This window comes from Arachis ipaensis, chromosome B08 (assembly GCF_000816755.2).
Source record: "Arachis ipaensis cultivar K30076 chromosome B08, Araip1.1, whole genome shotgun sequence".
Taxonomy (NCBI): domain Eukaryota; kingdom Viridiplantae; phylum Streptophyta; class Magnoliopsida; order Fabales; family Fabaceae; genus Arachis; species Arachis ipaensis.
The window spans coordinates 128,338,184-128,351,976 of NC_029792.2; the positions used below are offsets into that span (position 1 = coordinate 128,338,184).

The following is a 13,793-nucleotide window of genomic DNA, read 5'->3' on the forward strand; positions in this document are numbered from 1 at the left end:
CTATTTTTTTTATCAAAAGATTTTGAGGTTTCTAACCATTAAGTAATTGACAGTGTATCCAACCAACAGGTGTCAAATCCAACATCCGAGCATCCCTTTCCAACCAAAACTTTCCTAGTATTTGTCAAGGCTATGTTCCAAAACAAGTGCCTACCCCTTTTCACTCTTTGCAACCCTTAAACTTCCCAAGGTTGCACAAGTTAATGTTCTTCCCTCAGAAATTACAAGTAAAACGAGAATTCAGCATCCATCACCAACAAAAAGTGGCAACAGAAACACGCTACTTTCATGGGGGCAGGGCGTATGTATAGTCTTATAGAGATGTTCTTTGTACCTATGAAATTTTGTGCAATCCAATGTTGAGATCCGAAGATATGGAAATGAGAACAGGCATTGACTGAAGCCATGTTGCTTTGAAGACGCGCTTCTGATGCGCTCTTATCGACTGCGAAGGCTTGTTCGCGTTGTACCTGATGTCGAATATGTGGATAACAGGATCTACTGAACCAGATGATATGTATAGTCCATCAGGAGACCAAGCTTGATTTATCAGAGCCGATTGAGAATCGCTACTTTCTTGCTTCCATCCGAAAGCATGAAGTTCTGTCTGCCTCAGTCGTATATCATATAACCTTAGCTGCTTCTCATGAGTCCTAAAAGAAAGAAAATGTACTTAATATACCAAGTGAACTTGCAAGTAACAAGAGAATACTCTGAATTCAATGTAGAAAATAATAACCACCAAAACTACAAGCCACATTTTAGAAATAGGGATTTCATAGCTTCAACCTATTTGTTTTCGATTATTTCTTGAAAAAAAAAAAAACAAGGGGGCGGCCTGGAGGATTTGGAAAATGTTGCACCCAAAGGATGTAATGTAGGCAGCCTAACCTAATTATATCAGTTAACCAAATATATGAAGTAAAAAGAATTGATCTTTTTGCCAAAATGATGCGAGACAAACGCACCTTTGGCCAGGACTTCTCATTAACAAACAAGATGGGAAAACTATTTCATCTGGTTTTTAAGGTTTTGAACCTAAATAGTATATTACTAATTCCAAATGAACATGCTTTGATATATATTTCCCATAAACCAAGTATCCAACATGTTACGAAGGCAAACATAACACAGCAAAAACTTGAGAAAACCAAAGTGGATATGACTTACCCTGTTTGAACCATGAATAAATTGAAGTCACATGGATTGGGTAGGACACTCATGCATTTAGTATCAACTTGATGCCTGTAATCTGCTCTACCAGCACGAACATCAAACCCGAATATTCTCTTGTCGGCACCAGCAGACAACACAATCTGTTTATGATGTAGACCAGCAACACCCATGACAGCAGAAGAATGAAGATTCCTGTGCAACGCTTTTGGCTTCCATTTCTCGCCATCTTGTTCGCTCCAAAGCACAACAGCATGGTCACTTCCGCCAGTTAGGAAACATGTATCTTCCCAGGGAGGAAAAACAATGCCATTGATAATACCCTTAACATGCGGCTTGTCCTCTAAGTATCTTACTCGATCTCCCTGTGATTTCATACAAATTTTGCATATATCTGCAATCAACAATACAAGAACCCCAGTAGAAAACTTTTTAACTTTTACGCCATGATATTTGGTCTCACGAGCCTTACCCCTCGACCTTTATTCAGATTCATAACTGATACTTGAGAGTCTCCCCCATCGGCGCTGTATACTGCAAATAGCCTGTTTCCATCTGGGTGCCAGGCTAAATCTTCCGGCCATCTCCGCTGCTTTGAGGATGAACAATCAGTAGAGCTAAGTCGGGAGGCTGATGATCTACAAAAGTCAAGACGTAGAAAGAGAACATGTTATAGATAACAAGATCAACTTTTGAAATAGTTTTAAGTTATAATATTCTATAATCAACCACTCCTTTTCATCCTCTTTGAAACTTCCAATAGGCCTTTGGTTAGTTCTATTTATATTCATATTCACATTTCACCAAAACAACAACAGCAATAAAAGTACTGCATGAAAGGAAGATTGTGATTAACCAAGAAACTGTAGTCTGTGCATGGTATCTCTTGAAGTATCAAACACAAAACAAGATGAAAGTAGAACTGTATAAAATTAATGAAATTTAATAAAACAAAAGAACAAAGCAAGATTCAAAAGCAGTAGAACTAGCACACAATCCATATCACCTATTTACTTTCCAATATTAATTCGAATGTAATAACATTGCTACTCAAAACCTTGGAATACCCTAGCTGGGTATTATTAAGGAAGCAAAAAAAAAATTAAATTTAAAAAAAAAATAAAAAATGTATTACCTTCCAGCATTCACTGATAAAAAACATTTGAGAAAGATTGTCCATTTAATAGTGAATGTCTTATTATAGCAAATGATCAGAGAGTCAAGAGCCAAACGTTAGACATGTCATGATATTAAAAGTGAGATTCACAAAGTCCAATTGCTTGCAAATCCATAAAGGAGATCTGTACATTTAAGTTCATATCTTGCATATCAGACATTTTGATGCCATCATTGGACCAGTATGTAAGACATAATAGGAAAACTATAAAATTTTCAAAAAATATTAAGGAATTTAACAACAAAGATAAAGATGAAGGGTATACCCCCTAGCCTGAATTTGCCACAAGTTGAGCCCTCCATCCAAAGCACTGCAAGCATTCCACAAAAGTAGCAAGAATAAGCCTCAGAAGATAGATAAATCTTTTATAATAATAATGATGATGATGATAATAAACCTAGCCACTATATATTTTTTATCACTTTAGTTCTAGCAACTTGAATCTTAGAAAATGGTTCCAACAAAAGACGCGGAAAGAAAATGTACTCAAGAATAAAGGTAATACTCCAGAAGCCTCATCATGCATCCTAGCATATGCAAGTTTAAAGAAACTTAAAATCACGACCTTAGATGGCAATCAAATGTCTCACACATGTAGACTTTTTACATTCTTCAATATGGCCGAATCACTAAAACTTAAAGCCTAATAGTCATATTGCAATCGAATTTCCTTTGGTATCAACTGATAAGATTTTACAATAGAGTTGTCGTGGCCAAAAGCTGAGAGAAGTTTTTTTTTTTTTGGAGGAAAAAAAGAAGGTAGCTCTAACATACTAAAAGGAAAGATTTATAGAAAAGAAATGCGTATATTACCTGGTCACGAAAAGATTATCATTTACAGGACAATAAGCAAGACTCCGCAATTTCCTCTTGTGTTGACTTGAGATATGGTTGCTTGTATGACAATATACCAACTTTGGTGAAGCACTTTTGCGTATTAAAGGAATCAATTCCTTGTGTTCTTTTTGCTCTGGAAAGCAAAATGAAATCTTGTGAAATTAAAGTTACACTTGAAATGGAGAGGACAGCAATATCTAACATGAAATTCAAAGAGAAGCACATAACCATTGATATCATCCATGGACTAGCCAAATCCACATAAAATGAAGGCCGCGCTAGAGATGAATGTCTTACCAAACTTCCTTTTGGTCCCTCTGTCCTTGTCTTCAGTACTCTTCTTCTCAGAAGAAGGTCTTTGGGATATTTCAGATTTTACTCTAGAACCAGAACTGTGAACTGATGGACTTGCTTCAGAACCAGAAGTTACGGCAGCTTTTGTAGAAGATCTTGGCGGTGTTGGTTGCGAAGTTTTTGGTTGCACGGCAGGAATAAGAAGTTCTGGTTTGGATTGATGGTGTTTTTTGGAAGAATCTTCATTTCTATCTGTTGGACTGCTTGATCTACGTTCTACCTTCACAGTTTTAATTCCATTGTCTAAGGAACTTCTAGATGACACAGCATTATTAGTTTGACCTCGAAGGCGAGCCAATTTTGTCTCGGAATCTTGCAGCCTTTTTTCTGCTTCCTCAAGCTGCACCAAAACATACATTCAGCAAATAATTCTGAGAAGAGATTCAAAAAAAAAATTGTGCAGACTACAGATGATAATGTTTCACAATATCAAAATTAGAAGACAAAAAGTTATCACTTGAAATATTGACAACATGGATAGCATTGCTCCAAACCTAAGAACAATTTATTCATAAATAAGTTTTTCGAAATTCATAGAAAGATTCCATCACAGAATACAGTTTAAACAAGAGCCAAACCAAACTACAGCCATCAAAACATGACACAAAACACATTTGCAGTGTATTCATACTGAAGTCAGAACCAACCAGAGTGAACCAACTTGTATGCATGCATATGCAACTGCTACCAAAACAAAAGCGCATTCCAAAGAATAAAAGAGAAAACCAAATGTTGAATACTATCAACAGAAAATTCAAAATAAGTTGTCACAGGATTACAATGACCACATATCAACCTATTAACTAGAAACAAAACTACATGCTTCAGCAGTTAAAGTGAGTTTTGTAGGAGAGTAAAAATACAAGTGGAGAATCAAAATAATCTTAGGAATTTCATAATTGCTGCATTAGGGTTACAAAAACTTCTCTTTTTTCCTTGCTTTCATTAAGAAGCTTATGGAACCCAAAAAAAATATAAAATTTACAATTTTTCCATAAAGAAAGAAATGCATTATGGTTGCCAACAAAAAGCAGAACCAGCCATATAGCAGAGTGAAATGAACTTCATGCAAGTAAAGACTAAAGTATATCAAAAGTATCTATGTTTCTACCTTCAGGAACCAAAAAAAGGGCACACAACAAACCACGATTTTCTCGACTTTTATACCAACAAAACAAAGAAAATAAAGCAACGAATCAAATAGATTCTTTATAACTGTGAAAACATGAATTCAAAGTTATTCTAACTTTACATCAATTCTGCTACAAAAGAAACAAACACTCATATATAATGAACATGCTCCTTTTTTTTCCCTCCTAGCTCAAATACTGTTAATCATTCGAAACAGTTCAATATCATAAATAAATAAATAAATAAATAAATAAACAAATCGAAATGTGGAAGCATAATAACGGAAAAATGAGAGGTTAAAAAGAAAAAAAAATAAAAACCTGCGATTTGTAATAGGAGAGGCGGTGACGGAGGTTTTTGACTTCGCGAGTACGGTGTTCGATGAGAGCTACCAATGCCTCCTCTTGCTCCTCCTTGGTAGTGGTTCCGCCGGCGCCGTTAACGCCGTTATCTTCGCCGTTATCCATTTTCGGAGATTACTACGATGCTATTTCTCTGAGAAGAGAAGAGAATAGAAGAGAAGAAGAGACGGTAACAGTACTAACATTTCTAAGAGCACGAAAAATGTTACCTAATTATTAATATTAATATTAATATTAATCAATAATCAATACTTATTTGTGTATTATTATCACATTAATAAATTAATTAACTATTAATAAATAAAAATATAAATAATTGAAGTCGGCGAGCTGTTTTTTCCAAAAAAATAACTTAGTATTATAGATAGATAGATATAGATAGATAGATAGAGAGAGAGAAGAAAATATATTCAAATTAAATCCACTAACTATATATCGATGAAGATGATGATAACTTTTCTTTTTTTTTTTTCTATCAATGAACAAAAAAATTCATATATGTCAAATATGTTTTTATATGTCATCATCTAATTACATATTATTGGCTAATTCAACTTTTTTATTATGTAATAGTTATTTTTAAAATATATAAAAATAATATTTCATTAATTGAAAACATGTATATTTTTAGTATTTGTTTGTGCGCCATTATCTAGGATAATTCAACGAAAAAATATTTTTTTTATTTTTTAGAGTGTTTGGCAAATTTCTAGTAGTAAAAATAAAAATATTAAAAAAATAAATAAAAAAACATCTTTTTTTAGAAGCTGTAATTTACATCTTTTTTTAAAAGATCTTTTTTCATTAAAAAATATTTTTCACGTAATAAATAAACAAAAAAGTACTTTTATATTGTTATACCCAAACATAATTGATAAATAAAAAAATCTTTTAAAATGAGATATTTAAACATAAAATTACTTTTACTTTTTTATAAAATTTTTAAAAAAAAAATAATTAAAAAAAATATTTTCATAAAAACTCAACCAAACAAAACCTTAATATAGTTTCATTTGTATCATCTTTATCATACATTTTCATCTAAATTCTCAATTTTGATCAGCAAAAGAAAACCTAATATCTTATATGCTTATAGTCCATTTGGAGTTGAAATCTTTTCACCAATCATGTTTAAAATTATGTTAAAACGTAATTTTAATTATATAAAATGAGTTATAAAAAAAAAGTATTTTGCAAAAGAAGAAAAACCATAATTTGTTCTCATCACCAAATCGAACACGCAAAGCAGATTTTATTCCAAACATATTACAACACTTCCATTTTTTCTGTCAGCAAAATTAGGAAGTAGATCGATTGGATCAAATCTATTAGATAATTTACTATACATAAATCAAAATAAATAATTTCAATACAAAAATAATTATAAAACATAGTTGTGCTATTTTATTTATCACATACTATATTTGGCAAAATGGAATTAAAGTTTGTCAAGGAAACAAATATAGAGCATTCCAAAATATGACCATAATAAAGTGAATCACAGAAAACAAAAGATTGTAAAACCATATAACTTTTCACATTCAGCGTATGGATGCAAAATAAAGGAAGAAAACTTTTGCACCGAAATAGTAAGTTACTTACAAATATAAACTTGCTACTTTTTCATGGGATTGGTAGATATTCATTAATAAATAATTAATTAATGAGTAAACCCTAAAATCTAATTTGAAGTAATAGCGTTAAGAGTTAGATTATAATAAAATAAGAGGTTATGGTCAAAATAGTTTCCAAAATTCCACGAGTAGTTTGTCTTTCCTTTTGCTCTTTCTTTTGTTTTTATGTCACCAAAAAAAAAATCAAATTTTATAAATATCCAAATAAATTTCTCAATTTCACCGGCGTGAATCTCCGTTGATTAGGGATTTACATGTAAGTTAAACCTAGATCAATTTGGAGAATAAAAGGTTGAGTGGCTAAATTCTTACGAAAAACGGACACTTCATTGAGTTGTCATGTTCACGTGTATTCATTCGACACGTATTTGTTATGTCCAATTAGGAAATGGATCTTTTCCATTTTTTTTTACCGGAGAGAATAAAAGTGGAATCAGAAATTAATAAGAAAGAGAACAATAAATGGTGAGATCAAACACTGGACACTATCCAATTTTTTTCCCACAGGAGAATTTTTCCCACAGGAGAAGATCCACTCCCGTTCAATTATGTCTTAATAAAAAATTCTTGTTCGAACACACTTAAATACATCTAAATATCATCATGTATGAATATGTCCAACCTTATTTTTAACATATATTTTTAAAATAAATTTAAAAATAATATATTATTATTTATTAAACAAAAAATATTTAAATACTTTATATAATTAAACTAAAATATTAAAAATAACAAAAAAAATTAATTTATATTTTAATATCAATAAAATATCAAAATATCATTATAATTTATCTAAAAAATACTTTATATTTTATACATATACATATTTTCGTATCTTATAAAATTTTAAAATTCGCATATTTCCCCGCATCAAAGCTAAATTCAAAGTGTGCCATACATCTTAGCTAACAGTGGACCACATAAGGATCCATAAGTCCATTGCCCATACAGAAAATGTTGTGTCATTATCATCTTAGAATATAAACAAATCCTAATATAATTGATCACATGGCAAAAGAAATGAGTGGCTTAGAGCTCAGTTGTACTCAAACAATGATTAAATGACAGAGTTGTATGAAAATAAAATCTTGTTTTATTCATCCTAGCAATCATTCCACTTGAAAATAAAAAAAAAAAAAAAAATTATGAACAATCTGCTTATCAAATTTGTTACCAAAATAAAAGGTTTAATTACTATATGCTAAATAGTGTAAAAGAATTGATGACATTTTTGTATTTGAAAAAATGTTTCAATATGACAACACTTATGTAGGAAACCTTTTATACACTAAAGTGCCCCAAAATTAAAATCATATTTGAATAAATATAATATGGTATGTTTATGAAAAACTACATAGGTATAGCATCATATTAGGTAGTGTTTCTACCCATTTCATGCCAGGAATTCAGAAATACCAAGCAAATAAGCAAAAATTTGAACAAAACTAGTACCATAGAAGTAAATGTTCAAATTAAAGCTTTTCCTTCAACAATAACATTCTATATAGACATTAAAAAAAGTTAAAAATGACAAAGTCCCTTTAGGACACCAATGCCCAGGGATACAACAACATAAACCAAAAATACAAATATAAACAAGATAATCTTGAGAACAAAACATCCTTGAAGAGTTTGAGACTCACAATGATGTATGTGAACCAATCTCAAAGGGAACTTCAAATTGTCATGTCCATTCAAAGCTAGCCAAAATTTAAAGCTTTTCGGTTAAGCCATACTCTCTAAAGTTGTCCAGTGTAGCATGACGGCGCCATGCAAGGAAAACATAAAGATAACACTAAATATCAGCAACTTCATTCTGGTTATGTACCTCGGTCCTCGGCCTCCAAAAACTCCTGCAAAGGCTCCTCTATAAGCCAAAATTGTGAGCCCACCTGTCCTAACGGCTCCAACTCCATGTCGACTGATCAAAAAAGAGAATGTCAATATACATACTTGGGTTGGCATGAAATACAGCATAGTACTGTTAGTGCCTGAGGCTACTATGGTCAGGTTTTCGATGAACTCAAGGACGACTCTACTCCATTAGCAGATTCATCTCCGGCTGCAGCTGAAGAACTCCCTTGGTTGCGATTCTCATCGTTAGCACTCGTACGAGATTTTCCTGGCCTTGTTCGAATATTGTTTCCCAAGGGGAAAGGCTCCTGTAGACAGTTCATTAAGTATCAGCTAATGAAAATTCGAACCAACTTTTGACTGGTATATCACTATATCAGTTCCTTGGTAAATTATAGACTAAAGGACAAGCTAATTTACCGGATCACCAGCATTTGGGCCATCCGTGTGGAAGAGAATGGGGCGACAACGTTTATCTTCATTCATTAGACTTGAATTCTGGAAATGAGCAATCAGAGCAGCTTTTCCTTGAATTCGGGCATATGCAAGTACAGCTACTTTCTCACTGTTAAACTTCTCCCATTTTTTCCCATTAAAAGCCTGCAAAACAGTTTCAATATTAGCTTCATCAATTTATGCACAAGCAAACATATTAACTAAATCATATTGCATACAAGACATTATTTCATACTCCATGAAGTAAATTCTTTGTGCTCCATGGAGTAAAAAAGAATTTCTCATTGCGTACATAAATAACTTGAATTACTATAACATAAGAACAATCAAAGAACCTGATGGAACTGAATAATTTGACCAGGGTCAATCATGTTGATGAATGCATAGCCAACATTACATTTGTTCTGCAACCATGAATAGAATTGAGTTAGAAACAGTTATGATTGTTTTAAGATAAGGAAAGAACTAACAAACTCCAAATATATGCTTGCCTTGAAGTCAATTGGCAAATACAGAAAATCATAAGTTCCCCGACATTGCTCATCGATGGCAGCAAGAAGCATCTTTGAAGTATACCTGCCAAAATAATAAAACATCTAAAAAGATCAACAAAAATTTGCATGATTTACTCCATGTAAAATCAGTTGGGAAAAACTGATTGATTAAATACAAAAAGGGAATGTAAAAACGTGTGATTCCATCTGTAACGGAAAATGAGTCAAAATGCAAAAGGTAAGAATTAACAATCAAATGCTAAAGACAATACCATTAACTGTAAAATGTGTACTTAAATAAAATGTCAAGAAGCTAGGACGACAAATGGCATACTTGTTTGGAATATTTTTTATCATAAGTGTGGTTCGGTTATCTTCCCCGCGCAATATGCGGCCTAGATCAAGCTCATATTGCTTTTTATCAGCACTGTTAGTATTTGCTTCACTTCTACGATGATAGAGGCTTCTCATCCGTTCATTGGCCGAATCAAACTTCAGCATTGAATTCATGGGAAGTCTCCCTGGGAAAAAATGTGACAACTTAGGAGATCCCTGCCCAGCACTGGATGACAATTCTGTACTGTTCCCACCCACATGAGAAAACATGTTGCGAGAAGACAAGTCCGGAGGATGCATCTGCCAAGAACCATGAAAACCTGTACTTCCTAAAGATCCCATTCGAAAACTAGAAGCTTCAGGAGACTCTCCCAAGTAAGAAGGCTGTCTTTCCCAGGGTGAGGCAGTAACGACCGGTGCTGATCCGACATGATGGTCTATCTGTGATGATCTCAGCACATGAGGTGGTGTTCTAGGAAAGCCGGGCATCTGCGGAACACCAGGAGCACCAGCACCATTAATAAAGGATGGTGGTGTTTTATGCCAAAGCATGGCATTTGATGGAGGTTGCTGATGCAAGTTGGAGTTGTTCCACATATGATAAAGTCCCTGAGGCGGGCGGCTCCCGTTTCCTGAAACTATTGAATTCACATCAGATATCTCTTCATGCTACAACCACTCAGCATATACCACTTGCATGCTGATAGAAAAGCCAAATTCAAGACAACTATTCAATCCGGAATGCTTAGTCTCAGATAGACAAGGACAAGTCTAAATTTCAACAAATATTAAATAATTTGACTTTTGAAGGACAGCCTTGGAGCAACGGTTGAGTTGTCTCCGTATCTCAAGGTCACGCATTCAAGCCATGGAAACAGCCACTAATGTAGTTATCAGGTGTTAGGTTGTGTACATTACACCCTTTGGGTGCAGCCCTTCCCCGGAACTTGCGTTAATGTGGGATGCTTGTGCACCGGACTGCCTTTTTTTTATTAAATAATTTGACTTTTGTGTATAAGTTAAAATTTCAGTTATTTAAAAATATTATGAAAATATTGACAACAGTATGCATCATCATAAAAATTGCAAGGATGCAGTTTGAGGAAAACAGTAGTAGAATGAACAATGCACTTACCTACTGCATTAAATTCAGCTAGGTTGCCAGGTGAGCCAATCCCCTGAATATGCCTGCTGTCCGACAATTCTGTCGATCCAGTTCCAATACTGGCAGCAACATTGCTGATGGGGTTTGAAAAGTTGTAGGGACTACCACTAGCTAAACCATCATGAAACTCAGGTAAAGAATGAGGATGGAACCTTGTAATAGATCCCAGTTTCATTGCATCAACAACATTTGCAGACTCGTAAACTCCGGATACTTTTCCACCAGAAGCCCCTCTTGCCATCTTTGGTATGCTAGAACCCACAGGATATAATGCATTATCAACAAAACCATTCAGAGGTATCCTTTTTGCAGATTGAAACCCCTGATTATATCCACTCTCCAAGCTGCCACCAGATGTGGCTGCTCCAGAAGATGTTGCTGTAAATTACATATGTAGTGAGACCAAGAACATCTCAACTTCATAAGGGTGAAAATAAGCCGAAGCAGACAAAATCATACCGTTCTGTCTTAATAAGTTATCACTAAGATTATGAACAAAATCTGGTTCTTCTTGTCCCTTTTGAGACTGCTGCATTAGACTACAAAAGCAAGGTTTCCAGAATTGTTAAAAAGGAAAGAGGTAATATTTTCCCATCATGGTGATTAAAGACTTAATCACTAAAGACGAAAAATACTATCAAATGGAGCAAAGTTAAATATGCAGATCCAAAATAAAGATTCCGTGTAGAGATCATTAATTACAAATGGACACATAAAAAGCAGAAGAAAAAGTTTTAAAATATTCTATAACAAGAAGAAAATAAATTAAAACTAAAAGTAGAAGGGAGAGCCAATACATAGCATTTCTAGGATGGCCAGGTTCAAGCTTGATCTGCTTCCCAGGAATGCAGATCCTGTTCGAAGCACCAAGAGAAGCTTCTGCAGCTCGCACATCATAGAACTCGATGAATTTCACATGATTCACTTCAGGAGATTCATATATCTGCAATTACACAATAATTATCAATGCCAAAATCATCCTTGTTAAGACACATGAAGCAAAAAGGGTGAAAGCCCACAATAAAAACTTACTTCTTTAATTTCTCCATATAATGCGAAAATATGCTTAAGTTCCTCATTTGAAACAGATGAATCAAGACCAGATATCATCACACCACCATGACCAATATCCTTTTCTGGAGCATTGCCCTAACATGCCATCAAATAAAGATAAAACCATAAGCAAAGCAAAAGAACTTGAAATACAAAGTAACTGACAAGGGAAGAATATAGCAGTAACTACCTTTGGAATTGAATAATGTATATCAAGCTTTCGAGATCTCAACGACTTATGTTGGAGTGCTTTCATTGCATTTTGTGCTGCCCTTATATCATAATAAGAAATCATGACAAAACCGCGAGGCTTGCAAGCGGTATACATGGTTCGGATATCTCCATATTGCTGCCAGGAAAAAATAGTCCATTAAAATTTTATGATTAGTGGTATGATAATTAAAGAAATTCTGAGACAGCATCTACCAGCATAAGAAAATAAATGTTTCACCTCGAAGAGAGTCTTCAGCTCAGAGTCATCTACATTGCTATTAATGTTTCTAACAAAAAGTGTCCTAGAAGATTGGTCACCAAAAGGAATTTTTCCTTTGGAACCTCCGAAATAACCAAGATCTCCTTCTAAGCCGCTGGCTCTTTTTCCTGAAACTAGATGTTCATCTCCTTCTAACTCCATGCCTCCCCCACTGCTAAACAAATCAAAATCTTCGAAATCATCATTTGCTTTGGCATGAACATTGGATCCTAACTCATCAGCAACACCAGAAAACAGGTCATCCTCATCAGGAAGAAGATTCCCAATAGTGTCAGCCTCAATTTCTTGAAGAGATTTATATGGTTCTTCCTCAGGAAGGGAACCAACGGAAACAGACTGATCCCGGAAAACATCATTCCCCATTAATCTCACTGCACCAAGAAACACATATAAAGAGGCCCATGAGGATATCAACTCAACTAATATAAAACCAAAATGAATAGAAAACTTTTCTTAGTTTGCATCTCAAGTTCTAGTAAGATAAAAGGGCATCAGTACTAATTCCTTTACCACTCTGCATTAACCATTATACAAGCATGCAAATATCTTAGCATGGATAAAAAGATTCTTACACTTTTGAGTAAACATATCAGACAATGAACTTGAGAATAGACTGCTTTCACGAAACAAATGCATGTAGAGATGGATATTACATTATTTGCCTTAAAAATTAGCATAAAAAATAGCAGTGAAATCTTAAGAGTAAACATACCAAAAACGCATACATGAGCTTCAATATAACAAATTGAAACATCTATATTAAGATATCATAATTAATAATCATAGTTTTGCAACAATTAAAGCGTTTAAAGGATGGCATCATAAATTATACATGCATTACGAAGCATTAATAAAGGTTGCAGCAATTAGGTTTTCGCAACAAACTGAAACAATAGTATCAATTGTAAGCTAGAGTCAAATACTCAATAAACATACTTGCAACATTGGAAAGTTATCATTGTCTTATCCAGTAATTCATAGCAAATGAAAGACAGATATAGGTTAGACAAGCATACTAGCATTCAACAACAAGTGAAAGATGTACTAGTTTTAGAGTACAGAGCAATTACTTGTGTTAAGGCTATTTCACAACTACATTTATAATCATGTATTCCAAATGCAACAAAACAATTATAAGAATTTGAAACAGAAAGTGAGAGAAATATTACTTTTAAATCCCAAAAGGGAGTTTCAATCAAAACCCCAATGGCATCATCTAAGGCATAAGATTCTAAACCCAAATACAAAACTGTTCATGCAACCTCTACGTACAA

General features: G+C 33.7%; 2 protein-coding genes across 3 annotated transcripts; both read right to left on the reverse strand.

Annotated features, from left to right (window-relative positions):
- Positions 1-5,264, reverse strand: LOC107613801 (protein tipD). The gene is made up of 7 exons (XM_016315957.2): positions 4,993-5,264; positions 3,485-3,881; positions 3,164-3,320; positions 2,616-2,660; positions 1,646-1,811; positions 1,171-1,538; positions 1-653 (listed from the first exon to the last, which is right to left on the reverse strand). Exons 1-7 carry the CDS (start codon positions 5,137-5,139, stop codon positions 335-337), a joined length of 1,599 nt encoding a protein of 532 aa, XP_016171443.1. The 5' UTR covers positions 5,140-5,264; the 3' UTR covers positions 1-334.
- LOC107612925 (protein MEI2-like 1) lies at positions 7,973-13,175 on the reverse strand. 2 transcript variants are annotated; one of them, XM_016314714.2, is made up of 12 exons: positions 13,092-13,175; positions 12,478-12,890; positions 12,217-12,375; positions 12,006-12,122; positions 11,771-11,916; positions 11,433-11,512; positions 10,944-11,351; positions 9,807-10,440; positions 9,470-9,554; positions 9,314-9,382; positions 8,943-9,122; positions 7,973-8,830 (listed from the first exon to the last, which is right to left on the reverse strand). In XM_016314714.2, the coding sequence occupies exons 1-12, from the start codon at positions 13,153-13,155 to the stop codon at positions 8,675-8,677; spliced, it is 2,511 nt and encodes an 836-aa protein (XP_016170200.2). In that variant the 5' UTR covers positions 13,156-13,175; the 3' UTR covers positions 7,973-8,674. The 2 variants fall into 2 exon arrangements, with proteins under 2 accessions (XP_016170200.2, XP_016170199.2); XM_016314713.2 differs by having other exon boundaries at positions 9,807-10,446.